General features: G+C 37.9%; 1 protein-coding gene across 5 annotated transcripts; it reads right to left on the bottom strand.

Annotated features, from left to right (window-relative positions):
* Positions 1-7,515: 7,515 nt before the first annotated feature.
* LOC143174136 (Uncharacterized) lies at positions 7,516-19,262 on the bottom strand. 5 transcript variants are annotated; one of them, NM_001442829.1, is made up of 11 exons: positions 18,566-18,600; positions 12,701-12,724; positions 12,260-12,574; positions 11,597-11,905; positions 10,939-11,244; positions 10,303-10,608; positions 9,658-9,981; positions 9,254-9,538; positions 8,679-8,999; positions 8,462-8,596; positions 7,516-8,358 (listed from the first exon to the last, which is right to left on the bottom strand). In NM_001442829.1, the coding sequence occupies exons 3-11, from the start codon at positions 12,471-12,473 to the stop codon at positions 8,102-8,104; spliced, it is 2,457 nt and encodes an 818-aa protein (NP_001429758.1). In that variant the 5' UTR covers positions 12,474-12,574; positions 12,701-12,724; positions 18,566-18,600; the 3' UTR covers positions 7,516-8,101. The 5 variants fall into 5 exon arrangements, with proteins under 5 accessions (NP_001429758.1, XP_087098189.1, XP_087098192.1 ...); XM_087242063.1 differs by lacking the exon at positions 18,566-18,600 and having other exon boundaries at positions 7,522-8,358; positions 12,701-12,745; XM_087242066.1 differs by lacking the exons at positions 10,303-10,608; positions 10,939-11,244 and having other exon boundaries at positions 7,522-8,358; positions 9,658-9,896; positions 11,832-11,905.
* Positions 19,263-19,781: the final 519 nt, after the last annotated feature.

Genomic DNA, 19,781 nt, shown 5'->3' on the forward strand with positions numbered 1-19,781 from the left:
CCTCACTCTACACTCCAGCTTCTGAGAAAGTAATCACATGAAATGGCTCAGTAATAGTTTATTTTTGTTTAAAAACAAACCGCAGTGACTGCTGATTACTGTAAAATACTCCTGTACTAAAATATTCAACACTTGTTTTCAGTTCAACTACTAAGCATTTTGCCTTATGAAATCTACTTAAAAGAAGTCAGTTTGCAAGATTTAAAAAAATAATTATAATAATTCATTTCCAGTCTGTTTATATCATTCTACTTTCTACAGAAAACAAAGTTTAATTGTTAAAATAGAATGTCTCGAAGAGCTCAAGCTCTAAACGTGTTGCTATTCTTAGACTCTTACATACTTCACAAACAGAGGGCTTCTGAAACCTGTGGTTAAATGAGTGTATATTTAAAAAAAACCACCACGCCGGCCACTTGAGTTCATTAGAATATGAAAATGTCCAGCCAATGTGCACCCTTTCTGTTCAGCAGAGCTGTTTTGTCCTGTAAGTCCAGTTTGGTTCATTATTATTTTACAAACTCAGATCTACCTAACTACAAAGCTGAACCACCTTACACAGAATTGCCACATTAATGGAAGAGTCATCAGAAAAATGAGAATGAGGAAGAGAGAGTGTGAATAAGCTATACACCAATATCTGCACCCTGAAGTGTCACTTGAAAAAAGTATTCACACCCTTCATTTTTAACAGCCTGTTATGCTGCCACTTTGCTTTTAAATGCTTTAACTGCAGACTGTCAGGAATTACAACAGTTTGTATATGTGCCTACCACTTGTTAAGGTTCCAAAAGTAATTGGACAGAATACTAATCATAAATCAAACTTTCACTTTTTATTCTTGGTTGCAAATCCTTTGCAGTCAATTACAGCCTGAAGTCTGGAACGCATAAACATCACCACACGCTGGGTTTCATCACTGTTGATGCTCTGCCAGGCCACTACTGCAACTGTCTTCAGTTCCTGTTTCCTGCTTGTTCTTGGGGCATTTTACCTTTAGTTTTGTCTTCAGCAATTGAAATGCTTGCTCGGTTGGATTCAGGTCAGATGATTGGCTTGGCTATTGCATAACATTCCACTTCTTTTCCTTTTTTGCATTATGCTTTGGGTCATTCTCCATCTGCACTGAAGCGCCGTCCATTAAGTTCTGAAGCATTTGGCTAAATCTGAGCACATAATATTGCCCAAAACACTTCAGAATTCATCCTGCTGCTTTTGTCAGCAGTCATATCATCAATAAATGCAAGAGAACCAGTTCCATTGACAGCCATACATGCCCACGCCATGTCACTAGTTCCACCATGCTTCTCTGCTTAGGATCATGAGCAGTTGCTTTCCTTCTCCATACTCTTCTCCTCCAGTCACTCTGGCACAAGCTGATCTTAGTCTCATCTGTCCATAAGATGTTGTTCTAGCACGGTAAAGGCTTTTTAGAACTTTAATCTGGCCTTCCAGTTTTTGAGGCTCACCAATGGTTTACATCTTGTGGTAAACCCTCTGTATTCACTCTGGTGTAGTGTTCTGTTGATTGTTGACTCTGACTCAAATACACCAACCTCCTGGAGAGTGTTCTTGGTCTGGCCAACTGTAGTGAAGGGTGTTTTCTTCACCAGGGAAAGAATTTTTAATTCGTCCAACACAGTTGTTTCTGTGGTATTCCGGGTCTTTTGAGGTTGCTGAGCTCACTGGTGCGTTCCTTCTTTTTAGGAATGTTCCAACAGTTATTTTGGTCAGGTTTGTTTTGTTTTTTCAGCCTGATGATGGCTTGCTTGACTGATAGAGACAGCTCTTTGGATCTCACCCTGAGAGTTGACATATTCCAAATGCAAATAGCACACTTGAAATGAACTCTGGACTTTTATTCTGCTCATTGTAATTGGGATAGTGAGGGAACACACACACATGGCCATGAAACAACTGAGAAGCCAATTGTCCTATTACCTTTGGTCCCTTAACAAGTGAGAGGCACATATGCAAACTGTTTTAATTCCTACACCGATCACGTGATTTGGATGTGAATACCCTTAAAATACAGCTGACAGTCTGCAGTTAACATGATGTGCTCTGCCATTGAACATTCAGTGGAGGTAAGATATTTTAGGCCATCTTAATTTGAACCACTAAAGTAGGAACCAATTCTCACATGATGAGGAAACTTTTTTTTTTTTTGGGCAAAACCATACCTTGAAAGCCCAGATAAATGGAGCGATGCAGTGATATTCATCCTTCTGAAAATTTCCTCCATACGCGTATGATCGCAGAGACTCTTCTCCTTCACTTGCTCAGATTGTTCAAGAGGCCAGCTTTTGAACGACTTCTGGGCTGCAATTCTTAAAACATTCTTAAGTCTACCTCATTTTTAAGTTGTAGCTTAAGTTGCACAATGTACAATGGATTTGAAATGAAACAAACAATGTGTGCTTTAAATGCATAGTAAAGTGTTCATGTATTAAAAGCACTTAACATACAGTTGAAGTCAGAATTATTAGCCCCCTTTAGATTTTTTTTTCTTTTTTAAATATTTCCCAAATAATGTTTACCAGAGCAAAGAAGTTTTCACAGTATGTCTGATAATATTTTTTTCTTCTGTAGTAAGTCTTATTTGTTTTATTTCGACTAGAATAAAAACAGTTTTCAATTTTTTTAACACCATTTTAAGGACAAAATTATTAGCCCCTTTAAGCTATATATTTTTTTGATAGTCTACAGAACAAACCATAGTTATTCAATAACTTGCCTAATTACCCTAACATGCCTAGGTAACCTAATTAACCTAGTTAAGCTTTTAAATGTCACTTTAAGCTGTATAGTCTTAAAAATATCTAGTTGAATATTATTCACTGTCATCATGACAAAGATAAAATAAATCAGTTGTTAGAGATGAGTTATTAAAACTATTATGTTTAGAAATGTTCTAAAAAATTCTCAATGTTAAACAGAAATTGGGGAAAAAATTAACAGGGAGGGCTAATAATTCTGACTTCAACTGTATATTTAAAAAAGTTATTTACAATATGGGTAAATATAATGTCACACTTCTTTACACTGTATTGACACTATATTCACAGAAATGCTGTGATATAAAAAACATATAACACTCAGCTGCAGCAAACATAATATGCAAGTAAATTTGAAAACATGTTGCAAATTTCTAGGCTTGTAAAGTGACAGCAAACTCTCAGCTGTGCCATAAAGTGAAGTGGTCAGAAGCATATTGACTTTGACCTATCAGCCTTTGTGGCTGTATTTAATACAAGCTTTCCTGCATGATCAAAAGAAATGGACAGAACTGAACAACTGAAAGAGGCTTGTGATTTTCACAACAAGTAGATAGAATTGAACAAACTAGAGGTCTGTGCATGTCATGTGCATAGTTGCAGTGAAACAATTCACTTTCCACTCTCAGAAGAACATGTAAAAGAGGAAGTCATTTTTGTCCACCGCTTTGTTCAAAGGTTCATGCCAACCGCTTCAGCAGATGTGATGCTGATGCAGAGCTGCGATAAACCATCCCATTTCAGTAAGAAAGTTAAATCATTGGCATGCTAACTCTGAAATGAGGAAAATTCTAGGTTTTGCATTTAAGAATGGAAGGTATGTCAAACTAGAGAAATTAGGGTAAGACAAGCCTGTTTCTGACTCAGAAACTGAGTCAGTTAGCATGGTAGGTTTCTCTATGAACTAGCCCTGGTGTAAAGCATATTTTCTTTGGTAAACCTAAAGTTTCTTTTGGTTCTCTTTTTTTATAGTGAAAGGGATGTTCAAGTTTTTTTTTAGAAAATGAATTATGCATTTAGTCTTGTGTAATGGAAATTCATTTTTAGATGAGCTTTATATGTTAGAAACTTGTCTAAGACTCATTATTACATGTGTGTGTATCTGTGTTCTCCATATGTTCATCATAAAACCTATGTGTACATTTTTTATAGATAACTATATTTCTTTAGGTGAAAGCTTTTTCATTATCCTAAGAAGGATGTGTGGTTGTTATGAGCATATCGCACGAACAGCAGAAGACGCCTGACGTAATTGTAGATGAGGCCTTATTGGGAGTTGACCTCGTAAGCAGTACAAACCAGATAAAAGGGTGAACACACTTGGCTTTAGTATCTCACTCTGCAGAAACTGTTGTTGCTGTATGACTGTGATCTTCTTTATAAAGAATAAAACTTGTAAAAGACATCCCGGGTAAGACTTTGTTTCTTGACCACTGAGAGAGCCTCCTTAGAGAAAATAGCCACTACATCTTGTTTTGGAGAAATTTAAGTAAAATGGAAAATAGAAAACAAGATTAATATGAATGTCTATTAATAAGCACTCCTAAACAATAAGAATTATTATTGTTTGCCATTTTAACCTATTACTTATTCTCTTTTCACCTATGATGTTATAGCAGTGATAAGAAAGATTAACCTTGCATTGACAGCAAACATCCTTATGTTAAGTGCTGTTATGTCCATGGTGAATCATAATATTAGAGCTTTGTTGATCTAGATAAAAGACCTATTTTTTTAGTAAAGCATGCACACAATGTGACACATATCGGTATGATGCAGGAGTGTGCTTTATGCAGGTCAGTGAGCTTGACAACCACATGTAGGACACACTCCTCCTGTCTTAATGCACCAGACACTTTGTTAGAATTACTCTGTTTGTTTATATTGCTACAATTTTCAATTAAAGCACTTCATTTTCACATTGATATTTAATATTTCTTGTTTAAATATACTATGAACAACAGCTACACAAATAATTTTCTTTATTCTCTATTTTCACCTATTTTAATATGGTGTATCTTGTAGCCTTATATTCATGTTTGGTATTATTTTAAATGTCTCTGTGTGATTGGTAAAGTGGTCTTAATCTTTCTGTAATATTTCACTTGTATATGTTGATTTGGGTTTTGGCTTTGGCTTTAGTAAGATCTTTAGAACTCATTACCAGGCAAGGGAGCTTTTGTTGTCGAGAGTTTATGAGTTTATGATTGTTCTGAGTTTAGTAAATAAGGTAATAGTGTGACAAATATCATTGGGTTGCAGCATCTCTGAGACTTATGCTGCAACATACTTCTCTGGTCAGTTAAGCATCTCCAACTCTTTAATTTATCTTTGAGTAATGGATGTTGTATTTTTACAGTATCATCTCTTAATTGGCTTTCTGATGGTTTTATTATGTAATTGGCAGAATACAATTTTACCTGACAAATAAAATGTTAAGTTTTGATTTATTCTGAATTCTCATGAAATCTTTTTATATCCAGTATATTATATTAAGTGGAGTCTGCGCTATATGATTCAACATAGTTAGATTTGATTAATAGATGCATTTGACTGAACGAAGCCGTTTTGGCACGACAGCATGAAGATCTTTTCATCATCTAATCATTGAAATTAGCAAGTTGGGCTTGGCTAAATAGACTATTCTTTTAGGATGAGTGAGCAGTTCACAAGTTACTTCAGAGTGTCGACATACTGTCCGTGAGAAGACACGCAATCCCAAGGTGTGAAACTCTGAGCTGCGTTTGGTCCCTTATAAACGTATAACTGAAGAGTATGGGAACAGATATAAATCAAAACTCTAAATTAGGTCATAAATGATGAATGTCATCCGTTCTTACAATTAGAAATACAGTATAAATTTTACGATTACTTAAAATTGGAGTCAGATAAAATTTGGAGCTCAAAAACAAGTATAAATAAATTCTGATAAATAACACAATTCTTTTCAGAAGCACTAGAAAAGGCTTACATGCAGTTAAACTTCGACCCTGCTGTTAGTTTTGTCATTGGGCTAATAGATGGACTTCTACAGGATAAATGGTCATCCCAACTGAGCCTGGTTTCTCTCAAGGTATTTTCTTTCACTTTTGTCAATTGGTGAAGTTTTGTTCCTCGCTGCTGTGGCCTCAGGCTTGCTTAGTTTGGGACTTGTGGAGCTGCGGAACGGATTTGCTCTTCAGTGTTTGGACTTTCAGCAGTGAAATTTAAACCACACAGAACTGAACTAAACTTCAACTCTGAAATCTAAACTGACACAGTTTCAATTTACTTGAACTTCTATGTTAAGCTGCTTTGGCACAGTCTCTATTGTAAAAGCACTAGAGAAATAAACATGAATTAAATTGAATTATGTTGATAGTAGCTCTAATGCGAGCCAACCTATTGAGAATTGAATGAATTATCATAATTCAACCAAAAACTCCCCATGCCAGTTTTTCCCCATCTCAGGCTAAATTAATTCAGAATTTAAGTTTTAACTCACAGCTGGTGGAATCTAATAATTGAAACAGGCCTCAGGTCAACCATAACTGTTCAAATCACACACATACAGCTGGAAGGGCATGCACTGTGTAAAACATATGCTGAATAAGTTGGCGGATCATTCCGCTGTGGTGACCCCTGATGAATAAAGGAACTAAGCCGAAGGAAAATGAATAAATAGATGAATTTATATTTACCCACACCTGTTAGCTCAGTCTTTTGTGTTGAACACAGTAGAAATGGGGCAGCCACCAAACGCCACCAAAACTAATAAATATGCCCTTGAATAACATTTTGAATTGCTCAACAGTAGTATATTTTGTTTTTCTATTACTGGTCTTTTTTTCCATGTATAGTAGGCAAAAACACAAGCCCCGAGATTCAGTATATAGTGACAAAAACAAAGTCAATAAGTTCACTAAAAAGTACAAATTAAATGACATTTTAGTCAAAGAATATATATATATTTTTAACAGATAACTCAAGCAAATCCACAGCCAGCATCCGTGAGCAACACTTTTACTTCTATCTGAATAAATCGGCACTTTTAAAAGAATCATTATGACTCCACAAGTCACTCAAAAAATCAACATAGCTTTGATATATTAAACTTTAGGACTGTCATTTGAACAGAATATTTAGTCTCCCTATACAGTACCTCTATGGGGGATTTGAGAGAGGTTAAAACCGGGCAACTCAACTATGACAGAAAGCCACCCACATGTTTGTTTATTTTCTAGCATTTCACTCATATGTATGCCATAAAAGTGTTTGACTTGACCCATGATGTATGCGTTTCTTGATTTAAACACCTTTTTTAAAAACATTTTTGACAATATTTACACACTGTAAAACCCAACAGTCAACTTTTTCAAATGAAATGAGTGTAGTCAACTCAAAACTTACTGAAAGTTAATTCTACTTTTTTGAAACTGTAAAAGGAACGAGTTAATTAAATACCTCATTACTGTTACATTACTCATATGCAACTTAAATGGAGGAAGTTCACAGTACTCGTATAGATTCTTTTTTTTTAACTCAAATAGTTTGTAGTAATTGGTTTCCTCAAATGGTTTGAGTTGCCTTAACCCATCAGTGCATTTTCAAAGCAATCCTATAAAAAAAAATTTCCTAGATGTTCAGCAGATTTTAAATAACACTGCTAAAGAGGCAGAGCCTACTGCTGAGGGATGCCTGGACAGTGCAGATTGATGCATCTGGTTGTATTGCCAAGAACTGGAATACCCACAAACACTTTTAATTGCTCAACAGTGGTAGATTTATTTTACTATTAATAAGTAGGCAAACATACAAGCTAACGTTCAGTAAATCCATCAGTAATTCACCTTTAAAAAAGATTTCTAAAAAGATTTTAAAAGATTCTAAAATTCAAAAATAAAAATAAAAAATCTAAAACGACATTATATATACTTTTGAACGTGCATGATATAAACAGCATAGCATGGTGGTGTTTTGAAAAAACTGTACACCTGACTTTCTCTACAGCTGTTAAAGAAACCCACCTGTTCCCACCTACTTTTTGTGTACAACTAAACAAGAAGGACCTCTACTGGAAATAAATGTACATAACTATTTAAAGTAAACACCAAAATGAATTCTTTAAAATGAATTATTATGCATAGATCACTAATATCTTTGCAAGATTATAGATGTATTTTCTCTTGTTTGTAGTCTCAACTCAAGTCTAATTTTTCAGTTTGAAGCCTCGTTGGTTCTTCACTTACTCAGTATTCATCATAGCAGATTTCATAAATGTTATCATCAGATTTGTTTGCCATGGTTTAATTCTCTTTAACATCCAATAATCAATAATATATCAATCAAAAATTGATATAATCTTCTTCAGAGTCATCCAAATCCACATTAATATAGTCCTGTTCTGCATCATCAGCATCATGATCATCATCATCCACAATCTCATAATCTTCTTCAGAAACTTCATGCTTCATGTTTTCATCACATTCTGGATTTTCATAATCAGGCTCATCATCATCATCATCATCATCATTATCATCATCTTTCTTATCATCATTACATGTGCTATCATGGGATCCACCGGCAATTTTATTAACTGGACCTAGTGGCATTGTACAAATATGAAGGCACATACAATAATTATTAAGTATAGTGTCAAAACACTAAAATTGTTCAAATGCAACTGATAACTATCATGGAAATACCTTTTTTAAAAGAGCACTTAGAACGATCTTCTTTCTTCTTCTGTCTCCTCTTAAGAAACATGACGATGATGAGGACAGTCAGTAAGAGCAGTCCAGCTGAAAGAGCAGCACCAATGACAGCAGAAAGCAGAGACGCTGAGAGAGAAACACACACAGTTTGAGCTCAACTTTTATTAGCAGCAGTCCAGCTTGTGTTCAGACTCGTACACATCAGTACCTGTGATAGTGATGAGCAGTAGTTCAGAGGCAGAGGAACGGAAGGAGCGTGAGGAGACACTGACTTCATAAACACAACTGTAGTTTCCCTCATCTGAATAATCTGCCTCAGGAAAGGAGAAGGAGGCAGAGAGACTGACATACCGCTGAATCCTGCTGATATTTGATTCTCTGAACAGGTAGAAGGAGCCTCCAGGATACTGAGATTTAGTGGAACAGGTGATAGTGAAACTGTGGCCTCTGGTGATCACTGGCCCCTGAGGGCCCACAACAAACCCTCCATCAGGAGCACTGGGAGAAATACTGGGCTGCTGCAAGTGCACTAGAAAACAAGAAACATGCACTGATGTGGTTACAGAGCCACAGGCATTAGATTTAAACTGCTTTAGAAAAAGTTACAATAATTTTATGAACTGCATTTTATAAGAATTACATTTAATCCACAAATATTAAAAAAAAAAAAAGCTTCTACACAAAATCCAAAATTACAAATCCAAAATTAAATACAAAATGATTCTGTAGGTCTATGGATCTGTATGTATCTGTAGGCAGTGGGAGAAGACTGAACACACTCACCCACAGTGATGGTCACAGTGTTACTCAATGTTGACTTAAGGCTCCTCTGGTAAGAGTATTGACAGCTGTATTCACCATGATGCGAGACATCAACATTAATGCTGAAAGTCACATTAGACACATGTGTCTGTGAGGATAAAGATGATCCATTTATGAAGAGGTGGAATTCAGCATTAGCACTGCATCTTGGTTTAGGTGTTGAGCATCTAAACTGGACGATTTCTCCAGGAGAAACAACTGAATGTGTGGAGATCAGAGCAAGACTCGCCATCTGCAACTCACCTGCTAAACGAATATGCATTTATTTAAAACAACTAGTGTCATGAAAACATGAATTTTATAAAACCTAATCTAATTCCTAATTGTTAAAAATAATGTATTAGAATGCTAAAGACTCGACTTACCTGTACCGTAACAAACAACACCAGCAACTTCACCGTGATTACAGTTATGTTTTCCTACTCCATTGTGTGAACACTGAATGAGACTTTCTTCACTTCCTGTACAGTTAACCTCATCCAGCCAGATAGATCCACTGCCTTCACCAAATGCAGCACTATAAGGTGCACTGATGGCTGATCCACACTGTAACTGTCTGCACACCACAGCAGCATCATTCATGTCCCAGTTTTCATCACACACACTTCCCCACTCGCCATTGTGGTGGATCTCCACTCGTCCACAGCATGAATCAAACTTGTTGAAGATTGGTGGGACCAATCTAATGTCTGACAGTTGCACAAAGTTATAAATACAACACAATGAAAATCCTTATTTAGTTAGTATTTTGTATAGTAAATATATCTATAATCTAGACTTTGTTTAGAGTAAAGCACAAGCATTAGATTTTTGTAAATTTACCTTTCATTATATTTTTGTTTATTTGTTTTGCTATTTTTGTTAAGCAAGTAATACATTTTTAAACACTCATCACCTAACAACATAATTTTCAAATAACAAAGGACTTACAAATAAGAAAATACTACATGAAATCGTAAGGTAATAGCAGCAAAATACAGCAACATAATATTGGATTGGCATGATTTTACCTAAGCAGACAACTTCCGCATCTTTTTGATGTCCACAGTTATTTACTCCAAAACCACGGTGTGAGCAGTTTGTGAGTGAGGATTCATTTCCTGAACATTTGACATCATTCAACCAGATCTGATTCCTTCCCTGGCCAAAAGAAGCACTCTGTGGTGCACTGACAGCTCTTCCACATCCCATCTGTCTGCACACCACAGCAGCATCATTCATGTCCCAGTCATCATCACACACGGTTCCCCACGTGCTGTTATACAGGATCTCCACTCTCCCAGAGCATGAATGAAACCCACCAACCAATCTAATGTCTGACAGTTACACAAAATCATAAACGCAACATGATCAGAATCCTTATTTGGTTTGTATTTAAATAGTGTATAAATCTATAATCTAGACATTGTTAAGAGTAAAGCACAATTATAAGTTTTATTAATTTTTTTGTTAAGTTTATTTGTTTAGCTATTTTTGTTAAGCAAGTAATATTTTGTTTAACAGTTATCACTTAAATAATTAAAACACCATCATTTTCAAATAACAAAGGAATTAAAAATAAGAAAATACTTCATAAAATCTAAAGGTGATGACAGCAAAATACAACAACATAATTTTGGATCTGGAGAAAACAAACATGATTTTACCTAAGCAGACAACTCCTGCATATTTTTGGTGTTTACAGTTATTTACTCCAAAACCACGGTGTGAGCAGTCTCTGAGTGTAGATTCACTTCCTGAACATCTCACACCATCCAACCAGATCTGACCACTTTCCAGGCCAAAAGAAGCATCACTTTCTTTACTAATAGCTTCTCCACATCCCATCTGTCTGCACACCACAGCAGCATCATTCATGTCCCAGTCATCATCACACACGGTTCCCCACGTGCCGTTATACAGGATCTCCACTCTCCCAGAGCAAGAATGAAACCCACCAACCAATCTAATGTCTGAAAGTTGCACAAAATAATAAACACAATGTGATTAGAATCTATATTTGGCTACTATTTTATATATAATACTATTAATATTTATTAATATATAATACTAATAATATTTATATACTGTATATATATGAACCAAGCAAAAATTTTAAATGGAACTAATTTAGTTCCATTTAATATTTTTGCTTGGTTCACGAAGCAAGTAATATTTTTTTTAAAATACTTATCACATGAATTATTAAGACAATATATTTTTCAAATAACAAAGAGAGAAAAAAATACTACATGAAACTAAAGGTGATGACAACTAAATATAGCAACATAATTTTGTATGTGGACAAAACAAACATGATTTTACCCTTTAAGCAGACAACTCCAGCATCTTCATAATGTCTAGAGTTATTTACTCCAAAACCATGATGTGAGCAGTCTCTAAGGGAGGATTCATTTCCTGAACATCTCACATTATTTAACCAGATCGGACCACTTCCCCGGCCGAAAGAAACATTATTTGGTGCACTAACAGCTCCTCCACATCCCATCTGTCTGCACACCACAGCAGCATCTTTCATGTCCCAGTTATCATCCCGCACGGTTCCCCACGTGCCATTATACAGGATCTCCACTCTCCCAGAGCAAGAATGAAACCCACCAACCAATCTAATGTCTGACAGTTGCACAAAATAATAAACACAATGTGATTAGAATCTATATTTGGCTACTATTTTATATATAATACTATTAATATTTATTAATATATAATACTAATAATATTTATATACTGTATATATATGAACCAAGCAAAAATATTTAATGAAACTAATTTAGTTCCATTTAATATTTTTGCTCGTTTCATGAAGCAAGTAATATATATTTTCAAAATACTTATCACATGAATTATTAAGACAATATATTTTTCAAATAACAAAGAGAGAAAAAAAATACTACATGAAACTAAAGGTGATGACAACTAAATATAGCAACGTAATTTTGGATCTGGACAAAACAAACATGATTTTACCCTTTAAGCAGACAACTCCAGCATCTTCATAATGTCTAGAGTTATTTACTCCAAAACCATGATGTGAGCAGTCTCTAAGGGAGGATTCATTTCCTGAACATCTGACATTATTCAACCAAATCGGACCACTTCCCTGGCCAAAAGAAACATTATTTGGTGCACTAACAGCTCCTCCACATCCCATCTGTCTGCACACCACAGCAGCATCTTTCATGTCCCAGTTATCATCACGCACGGTTCCCCACGTGCCATTATAAAGGATTTCCACTCTACCAGAGCAGTCATTAGTACCATTCACCAGTCTGAGAGAAAATCCTAATAAAAATGCATGATAAAATGTTAAATAATAAAATTAAAAAGTAACATGCTTAACTTGTAGACAATTTTAAACAGTCCATTTCACATCATGTAGTTTTAAAAAACGAAAAGTCCAATACTTACCAGTCACAGAAGTTAGAGCACTCGCTGTTGGGATAAAAACAGACATTTGAAAAATTGCAGAATTACAATTAGATTTGTAACACAAATTTGTAGATTTGTGTTAGATTTAGCACACATCATAATCTAATAGCTATATGTAAAAACATTTTCTCAAAATGTAATAAAATAATGATCTCAAATTTTAATAATTATTATAACAATATGAAAAATGCTTTACATTATAAACTCACCAATTGTCGCATTGTTGTACGAGTCTAAATTAAGTGTGTGCTAATAACACACTTAGTGAACTAACTGCATTGTTAATACAAGGCCTGCCACTGTTAACTTCCTTTGCTGGTGGGTTAGCATCTTAATAGCAAATAAAGTTAGTAATTGCTGATCCTGTTTGCATTTCAAAATTTGTTATATTTGTGTTTGAGATTTTAGAAGCCACAGATGCATTCTAGGCTGCATGTCATGTATAAAAAGGAATTAACAGTATGCTAATATTAAATTTAAGGTACTTGTGTTTCGTATGTCAGTTTTATCTCCTAGAAGTAGAAAACTCTGCTATTCTCAATATGCCTTGTGGTTCCAGGGTAATAATTACATTAACTATGAACATGCTTTCTTACAGGATTCAGCCTTGAACATTGCACTTGATCATGCTTTTTAAAAAAAAAACTTAATTTGAAAGTATTTTGAGCCAGATCACAATCACATCTCAGGGAGTTCTCACACTATGTACATTTGCCTTGAACCGGGCCAAAGCACACTTGTCCCCTCTCCCATCTCCCCTGACGGCCTGCACTCACATTACACGCTTACGTTATTGATGCTGCGCTGTTCAGTAAGTGCTATCGCTCAGCACAGTGTAGAGTTCTTTAGTTATATCGTTTATATTGTTTAATATGCAGTGACATGCAGTCAAATTTTTCTCAGAACAGATCAGCCACTTTTGACGCTCATAAACCATCATAAAGTCCTTGTGCTGCAGGAATTAGGAGGTTTGCTGAAGATGAGCAGCCATCATGCAGTGAGGGGTTTGCGTCTTTAAGAAACTACGGCAGTTTGTGTTCATTGAACAGTGAGATTAATAAATCCATATGAAAAACACAAACGTACCGTGCCAAAGCCCAAGTGAAACGCCCGATTCAGAGCACTCACACTTCTCAAACGATCCGGGAAATGGGCCTGGGCACGGTTCAGATAGCATAGTGTGAGTAGGCCCTCATACTCAAATTCCATGCTGGCTCCTTGTTACAACAAAACGTAAATTTGTCGTAAAATTTCCACACTTTTTTTAGGGGCATGTTTACACAAAAACGTAGCTTCAGCTGAAATGCTGCGCACTTTAAACATTTCAAATCTTCACACACATAGTCAAATTCACAATTTGTCTGACACTGCTTCGTATAGATTCTGCATGTTATTTAAGTCTTTTCAATCAGACTTTATCATAACTATAGATTTTTCATCTATATATAATTTTGGGTTGTTTTAATTTTTTAACCAGTTACTTATTATTTGTTTCAATAAGTTATATCAAAATGTAAATTAAGTTTCTAAATCCAAAATGCTAAAATATTGTTGCTTTTGTAACATTCTTGACATCTCTACAACAAATATTAATTGTGTTCACTTTGTATTTAATCCATTTGAATGCAATATCCGTTACGGACAGTCCGTGATGACGTCCAGTTCATTCATGGTTGTAACCTATCCTTTCGGGTTTCTCCCTTCCGTCGACCACAGACTAGTTATCCAATTAGCAATGCCTTTACTCCTGATTGACTTAACCTGTCCCACCAGTCTCATCCAGTGGAGCAATTAAAGAGGAAGTATCGCCACCTCAGAGGCCTTCCACTACGTACCCTTAATGATGTCCAACCCTTGCTGCTTGTTGGCTCAGACCAGCCTCACCTGATCACTCCTACTGAGCCGATTCGATGGGGCGGCCCAGGAGCCCCAGTTGCTGTTCGTACTCGCCTAGGATGGTCACTACAAGGTCCTGCCCCTTCTATGGGTTATCCCTCTCCCTCTCAGCAGTGCTTGCATACCTCTCTGGTTCCTGCTCAAGATGAGCTCCTTCATCACGTTCAGAGATTGTGGCAGTTAGATACAGTGCCTTACCATGACTCAAGAGATGTAACTCGTTCCAAGCAGGACCAGCAAGCCCTTCAGTTGCTTGACCTGAAAACCCGTACCATGGAGGTAGCAGGAGTTCAATGTCTAGCCACCCCTCTTCTGCGTCATAAAACCATGCCTGTGTTAAAAGCTCCAAAGGATTCAGTCTTACCTTCCCTTCGGAGTGTGGAACGACGTCTGCTTAAGGATCCTGAAAAAGCTGAAACCTACAGAGCAGAGATACGAAAACTGCTTGAGACTGGAGCTGTCAGAGTTGAACCAGATCAAATTGCTGAGACCGCTGAGTGTTGGTACATCCCACACCACATCGTTTGTCACAACGGGAAGTCTCGTCTTGTGTTTAATTGTTCCCATCAATATCGAGGTCATAGCCTTAACCAGTATCTCTTACCCGGACCTACTCTAGGAGCTTCCTTATTAGGAGTCCTCTTACGCTTCAGAGAGCATCCCGTGGCTGTAAGCGGAGATATTAAGGCAATGTTCCATCAGGTTCGCCTTCTGCCTGAGGATTGTCCCCTGCTCCGTTTCCAATGGTGAGACCTCCAGACCAGTGAGGCAACACTGGGTCTGAGTTGGAATTGGCAATCTGATAACTTGTCCTACAAGCATAGACCTGTCGCTTATCAGACACCTACACTACGGAACATCTATAGGGTCCTTGCTTTCCAATACGACCCACTGGGATGGCTCCTTTCATTCACAACCAAGACACTTGTGGAACAGACAGCGAGAATGGGATGATCCCAACCTACCGCCTGACCTCCTTCAATCCTGGAGTGAGTGGGAACAGGAACTTAGTCATCTCTCTGATGTCTCCTTTCCTCGTCCTTATATTCCTCTCGTTCCTGAAATGGAGGGAATCACCCGCGAGATTCACATCTTCTCGGATGCCTCAGAACAAGCCTATGGAGCAGTAGCTTACTTGCGCACTGTTGACTCAACAGGTCAGATCTACCTTTCATTCCTTATAGCTCGTTCCCGTGTTACCCCTAGGAGAGTACATTCCATTCCCAGACTGGAACTCTGTGGGAGCTTGGTTGCAGCCCAACTGGCAAAATTGTTACAGAGTGAGATGACTTTGTCCATTCAGTCAACTGTGTTGTGGACTGATTCTACGACACCCCTTCAGTGGATAAGATCTAAGTCATGCCAGTACAAAGTTTTCGTGGGCAACAGGATCGCTGAGATTCAAGAACTTACCGACCAGTGCTCCAGGCGTTATGTTGGCTCTGCAGAAAACCCTGCTGATGACCTTATGAAAGGAAGATCACTTTCCTACTCCAAACCGCTGGTCACAGGGACCTTCTTTCCTTCTCCTTGACTCTCAAGAATGGCCAGTCTTTCCTACTACTGCGCCTCATGCAGATACAGCTGAGTTACGGAAGTCTACCTTCTCTGGAGTCATTAACTTGGTGACTTCTAACTGTCACCCCAACGAATGGGATTCACCTACCTGGTTGAACTGTTGGATGTCACAGTCCGAAAACTTAATAGTGACCTAGATCCAAAAGCTGTGCCAATTGCTGCCAATTATCTGAAAGCAGAAATCCACATTCTCAAATGTATCCAACAGGAATCCTTCCCTGAAGATTACCGCCTGTTAGAATCAGGGAAGTCTGTTAAACCAAGCAGTCGTTTAGTAGCCCTGGCCCCAGAGATAGATCCATCTAGTGGCTTGATCAGAGTGGGAGGTCGCCTGAGGAGGGTTGCTGACCTTGCAGATACCATTGTCCATCCGGTTGTCCTAGACCCTAAGCATCCAGTTACTCGCCTGATCATCCAGCATTATGATGGCCAGTTACATCATCCTGGCTCAGAGCAACTGTTTGCTGAGATAAGAAGAACATATTGGATCCTGCGAGGCCGTGAAGCTGTAAGACAGTTCCAACGTACCTGTACAGAGTGTTGCCGATGGAGAGCTCAGCCTTCAGTGCCTCGAATGTCTGATCTACCCCATGCCCGTCTTCAGCTTTATAAGCCTGCCTTTCATTCATGTGGCATGGATTGCTTTGGACCTTTCTTAATTAAGATTGTGAGGCGTACAGAGAAACGCTAGGGGATTCTTTTTAAGTGCCTGACCTCCAGAGCTGTCCATCAAGCCTGAGCAGTGACTCCTTCCTGATGGCCCTTAGGAGGTTTATTGCAAGGAGAGGTAGCCCAGCAGAGTTATGGTCAGACCAGGGAACCAACTTCCGTGGAGGTGAGCAGGAGTTGCGAGAAGCCTTTACCTCCTTAGTTCCTGAGTTGCAGAAACAGTTGGCCCGCCAAAAGATCCATTTCCACTTTAATCCACCAGCAGCCCCTCACTTTGGCGGAGTCTGGGAAAGGGAGGTGAGATCTGTAAAATCAGCACTGTACACTGTTTTGGGCACCCAGTCTGTTCCCGAGGAGGTCCTGATGACCGTTCTATTGGAAGTTGAGGCCATCCTTAACGCAAAACCTTTAGGCTATGCCTCATCAGATGTGGCTGATGCTGACCTGGTCACCCCTAGCAGTCTGCTCATGGGACGTCCAGATGGATCTTTACCTCAGGTGATTTACCCAGAATCAGAAATGTTGAGTCGCCGAAGATGGAGACATTCCCAAATCCTATCTGATCAGTTCTGCGCCAGATACATTCGGGACTATCTTTCTAGTCTGCAGACGAGGCAGAAATGGCGAGCCTCACCTCCTGATCTAAAGGAACATACTTGTGTCATGATTGTTGACCCTCAGCTGCCTCGAGGTTTGTGGCCTGTTGGTAAAGTTGTGCGAACTCACCTGAGCTCTGATGGCCACATCAGATCAGCTGATGTACAGATCAAAGATTATGTATATACCCGGCCAGTAGCCCGACTGGTCGTTCTGCCAACCTTACCCTCAAGTGATCCTGGAGCACCTAACCCCCCTAAATAGTCACCATTATGATCACAAAGATGCTTTTCATCTTTGGGGGCGGCTGTTGCAAAGGCTCATTCGAGAGGAGACTTTTATTCTGACATAGCAGCAACGTTATCCGCCATTGCGGTCCTTAGAGTTGATTCACCGCTGTTTGCTGCTCACTCACTGCCTGTTGGAGCTGATCAGGGACATCTAATCCTGTCGTAGTTAATCGTTTGCTGCAGATGTTGATTGGAGATGTTAGTCATAGACCTATAAACTAATTTCTCTACTGCCTGTACATTTGTGGCATACAATCTGCTAATACAATCCAGTACATCAATCTGACCACCTGACTTCTCATCCTTTAATAATATTTGTGCTCTGACCGGCACCCAGAGAGGTTCACTCATCTGATAAAATCAGTGCAAACCTTTAAAACAGCAATTGTCTTTGAACATTGATTTGTTTAATTCACTTGGTTACAGTGAATATTTTGCTGATACTCTAAACTAATTACTGTTGATTTTGTTGTAAAGCAATTTAATTAGGATGTTTCCAGATATTCTGTGAAGAGCTCGTTTCATCTTATTTGGTCTTGATCTCGACCATATTTTTAATTACATTAATAAAAGGGCATTTTGCTTGAGGAGAACTCAAATTGACCATATCAATCCTTTGATTGTCACGGTTTGTTGAGGGATGGAGACAAAAGGTGTAGGATCCAAGTGCAGTTTTAATAAGATCGTGCAGATAACAGAAAAACAAGATATCCAAAAAAAAAATAAATCAAAGTAACAAACAAACAAACAAAACAAAGAACTAGATAACAAGAACAAGGCTCAGGAACAACATATCAACTTTAACAAGACTTACTAGACTAGGAAGATGAGAAAGACGGACGACTCAGTAACAAACAAACGGGTGCAGGGTGTATAAATAGTCCAGGAAATCAAAGGGAAATGGAGACAGCTGGGAATGCAATCAGTGTAAATGGAAGCCGGGTGTGTGCACGAGGTATGTATGAACTTGTTGTCTTTTGGGATAATGTAGTTCGCTTCTGAAATTTGCTTGCGAACTACAGTGCCATTTAGTGGTCCAAGACAGTCATGACATTGATCAATGACAAAAGCCATTTGTTTGCTTTTGCAGTTTGTTGTGCTATTTGCTGTTTTGAAATACAGGATCCAAGGAGAAAAGGTTCACGTCTTCTGATCTACTTCAAGAGAAGAGCAGGAATTCCCTGCATTCCTCGGCACCTATTCTTGTGGGGGTATAAAGGACAATTTGCGTAAAAGCAGTGTGACACCATTCGATTAAAGCATCTCACACAGGGCTGAAACGACAACAAAGACTGATAAACCTCATACCTGCAACCAGCCTGGACAGGAAGTCCGAAGATGACAGCAGCACACATCACAAAGCATATTTTCATTATTAATGTCACCTTTTCCCTTTTTATGTGTCACAACGGTGCCAGGGGAAGATTGTAAGAGTCTAAAATATCATATGCATTTGCTTACATGAACTTTTTAACCGAAGAACGCTCACACAAATTCCAAAGACAGATACTGATTAGATCAGGGCCTGGTGTGTGGACTTTGGGGGTCTTATGATGTGGTCACATGTTTATTGGTCAGTTTGGATGTCTTAGTATTTGGGCTTTGGTCACATGGTCAAGAAAAAGACAAAATAGCTGGTAAACTTTGCTCTGCCTCTTTTCCTGGCCTGTCTTTTCCAGGTCTGCGATCTCCTGCTATGCTCCTTTCTTCCTTTAGAGTCTATCTTCTCTGCCTCTTTGAGGCCTACTTACTCTCTTTGTCTCTTGTATCAAATGTTTTATCATTTAATAATTTTTCATTTTATACAGTTATTTAGCAATAAATTCAGTTGTAACCATAGAGAATTACTGTCATTAAATCATTTCATTTTCAAGTATTTGAATTACTTTTGATTTAACATTAACACCTTATTGCTCCATATTACAATACAATACAATCACATAATATCAACGCTCACCCACATTTTAAGCTATTATTACTGACCTTATTTCAATTTTGGTATAAGATTGCAGAAGAATGGTTTGACTAGA

Source organism: Danio rerio, chromosome 3 (genome assembly GCF_052040795.2).
Source record: "Danio rerio strain M-AB ecotype USA chromosome 3, GRCz13ab, whole genome shotgun sequence".
NCBI classification, from domain to species: domain Eukaryota; kingdom Metazoa; phylum Chordata; class Actinopteri; order Cypriniformes; family Danionidae; genus Danio; species Danio rerio.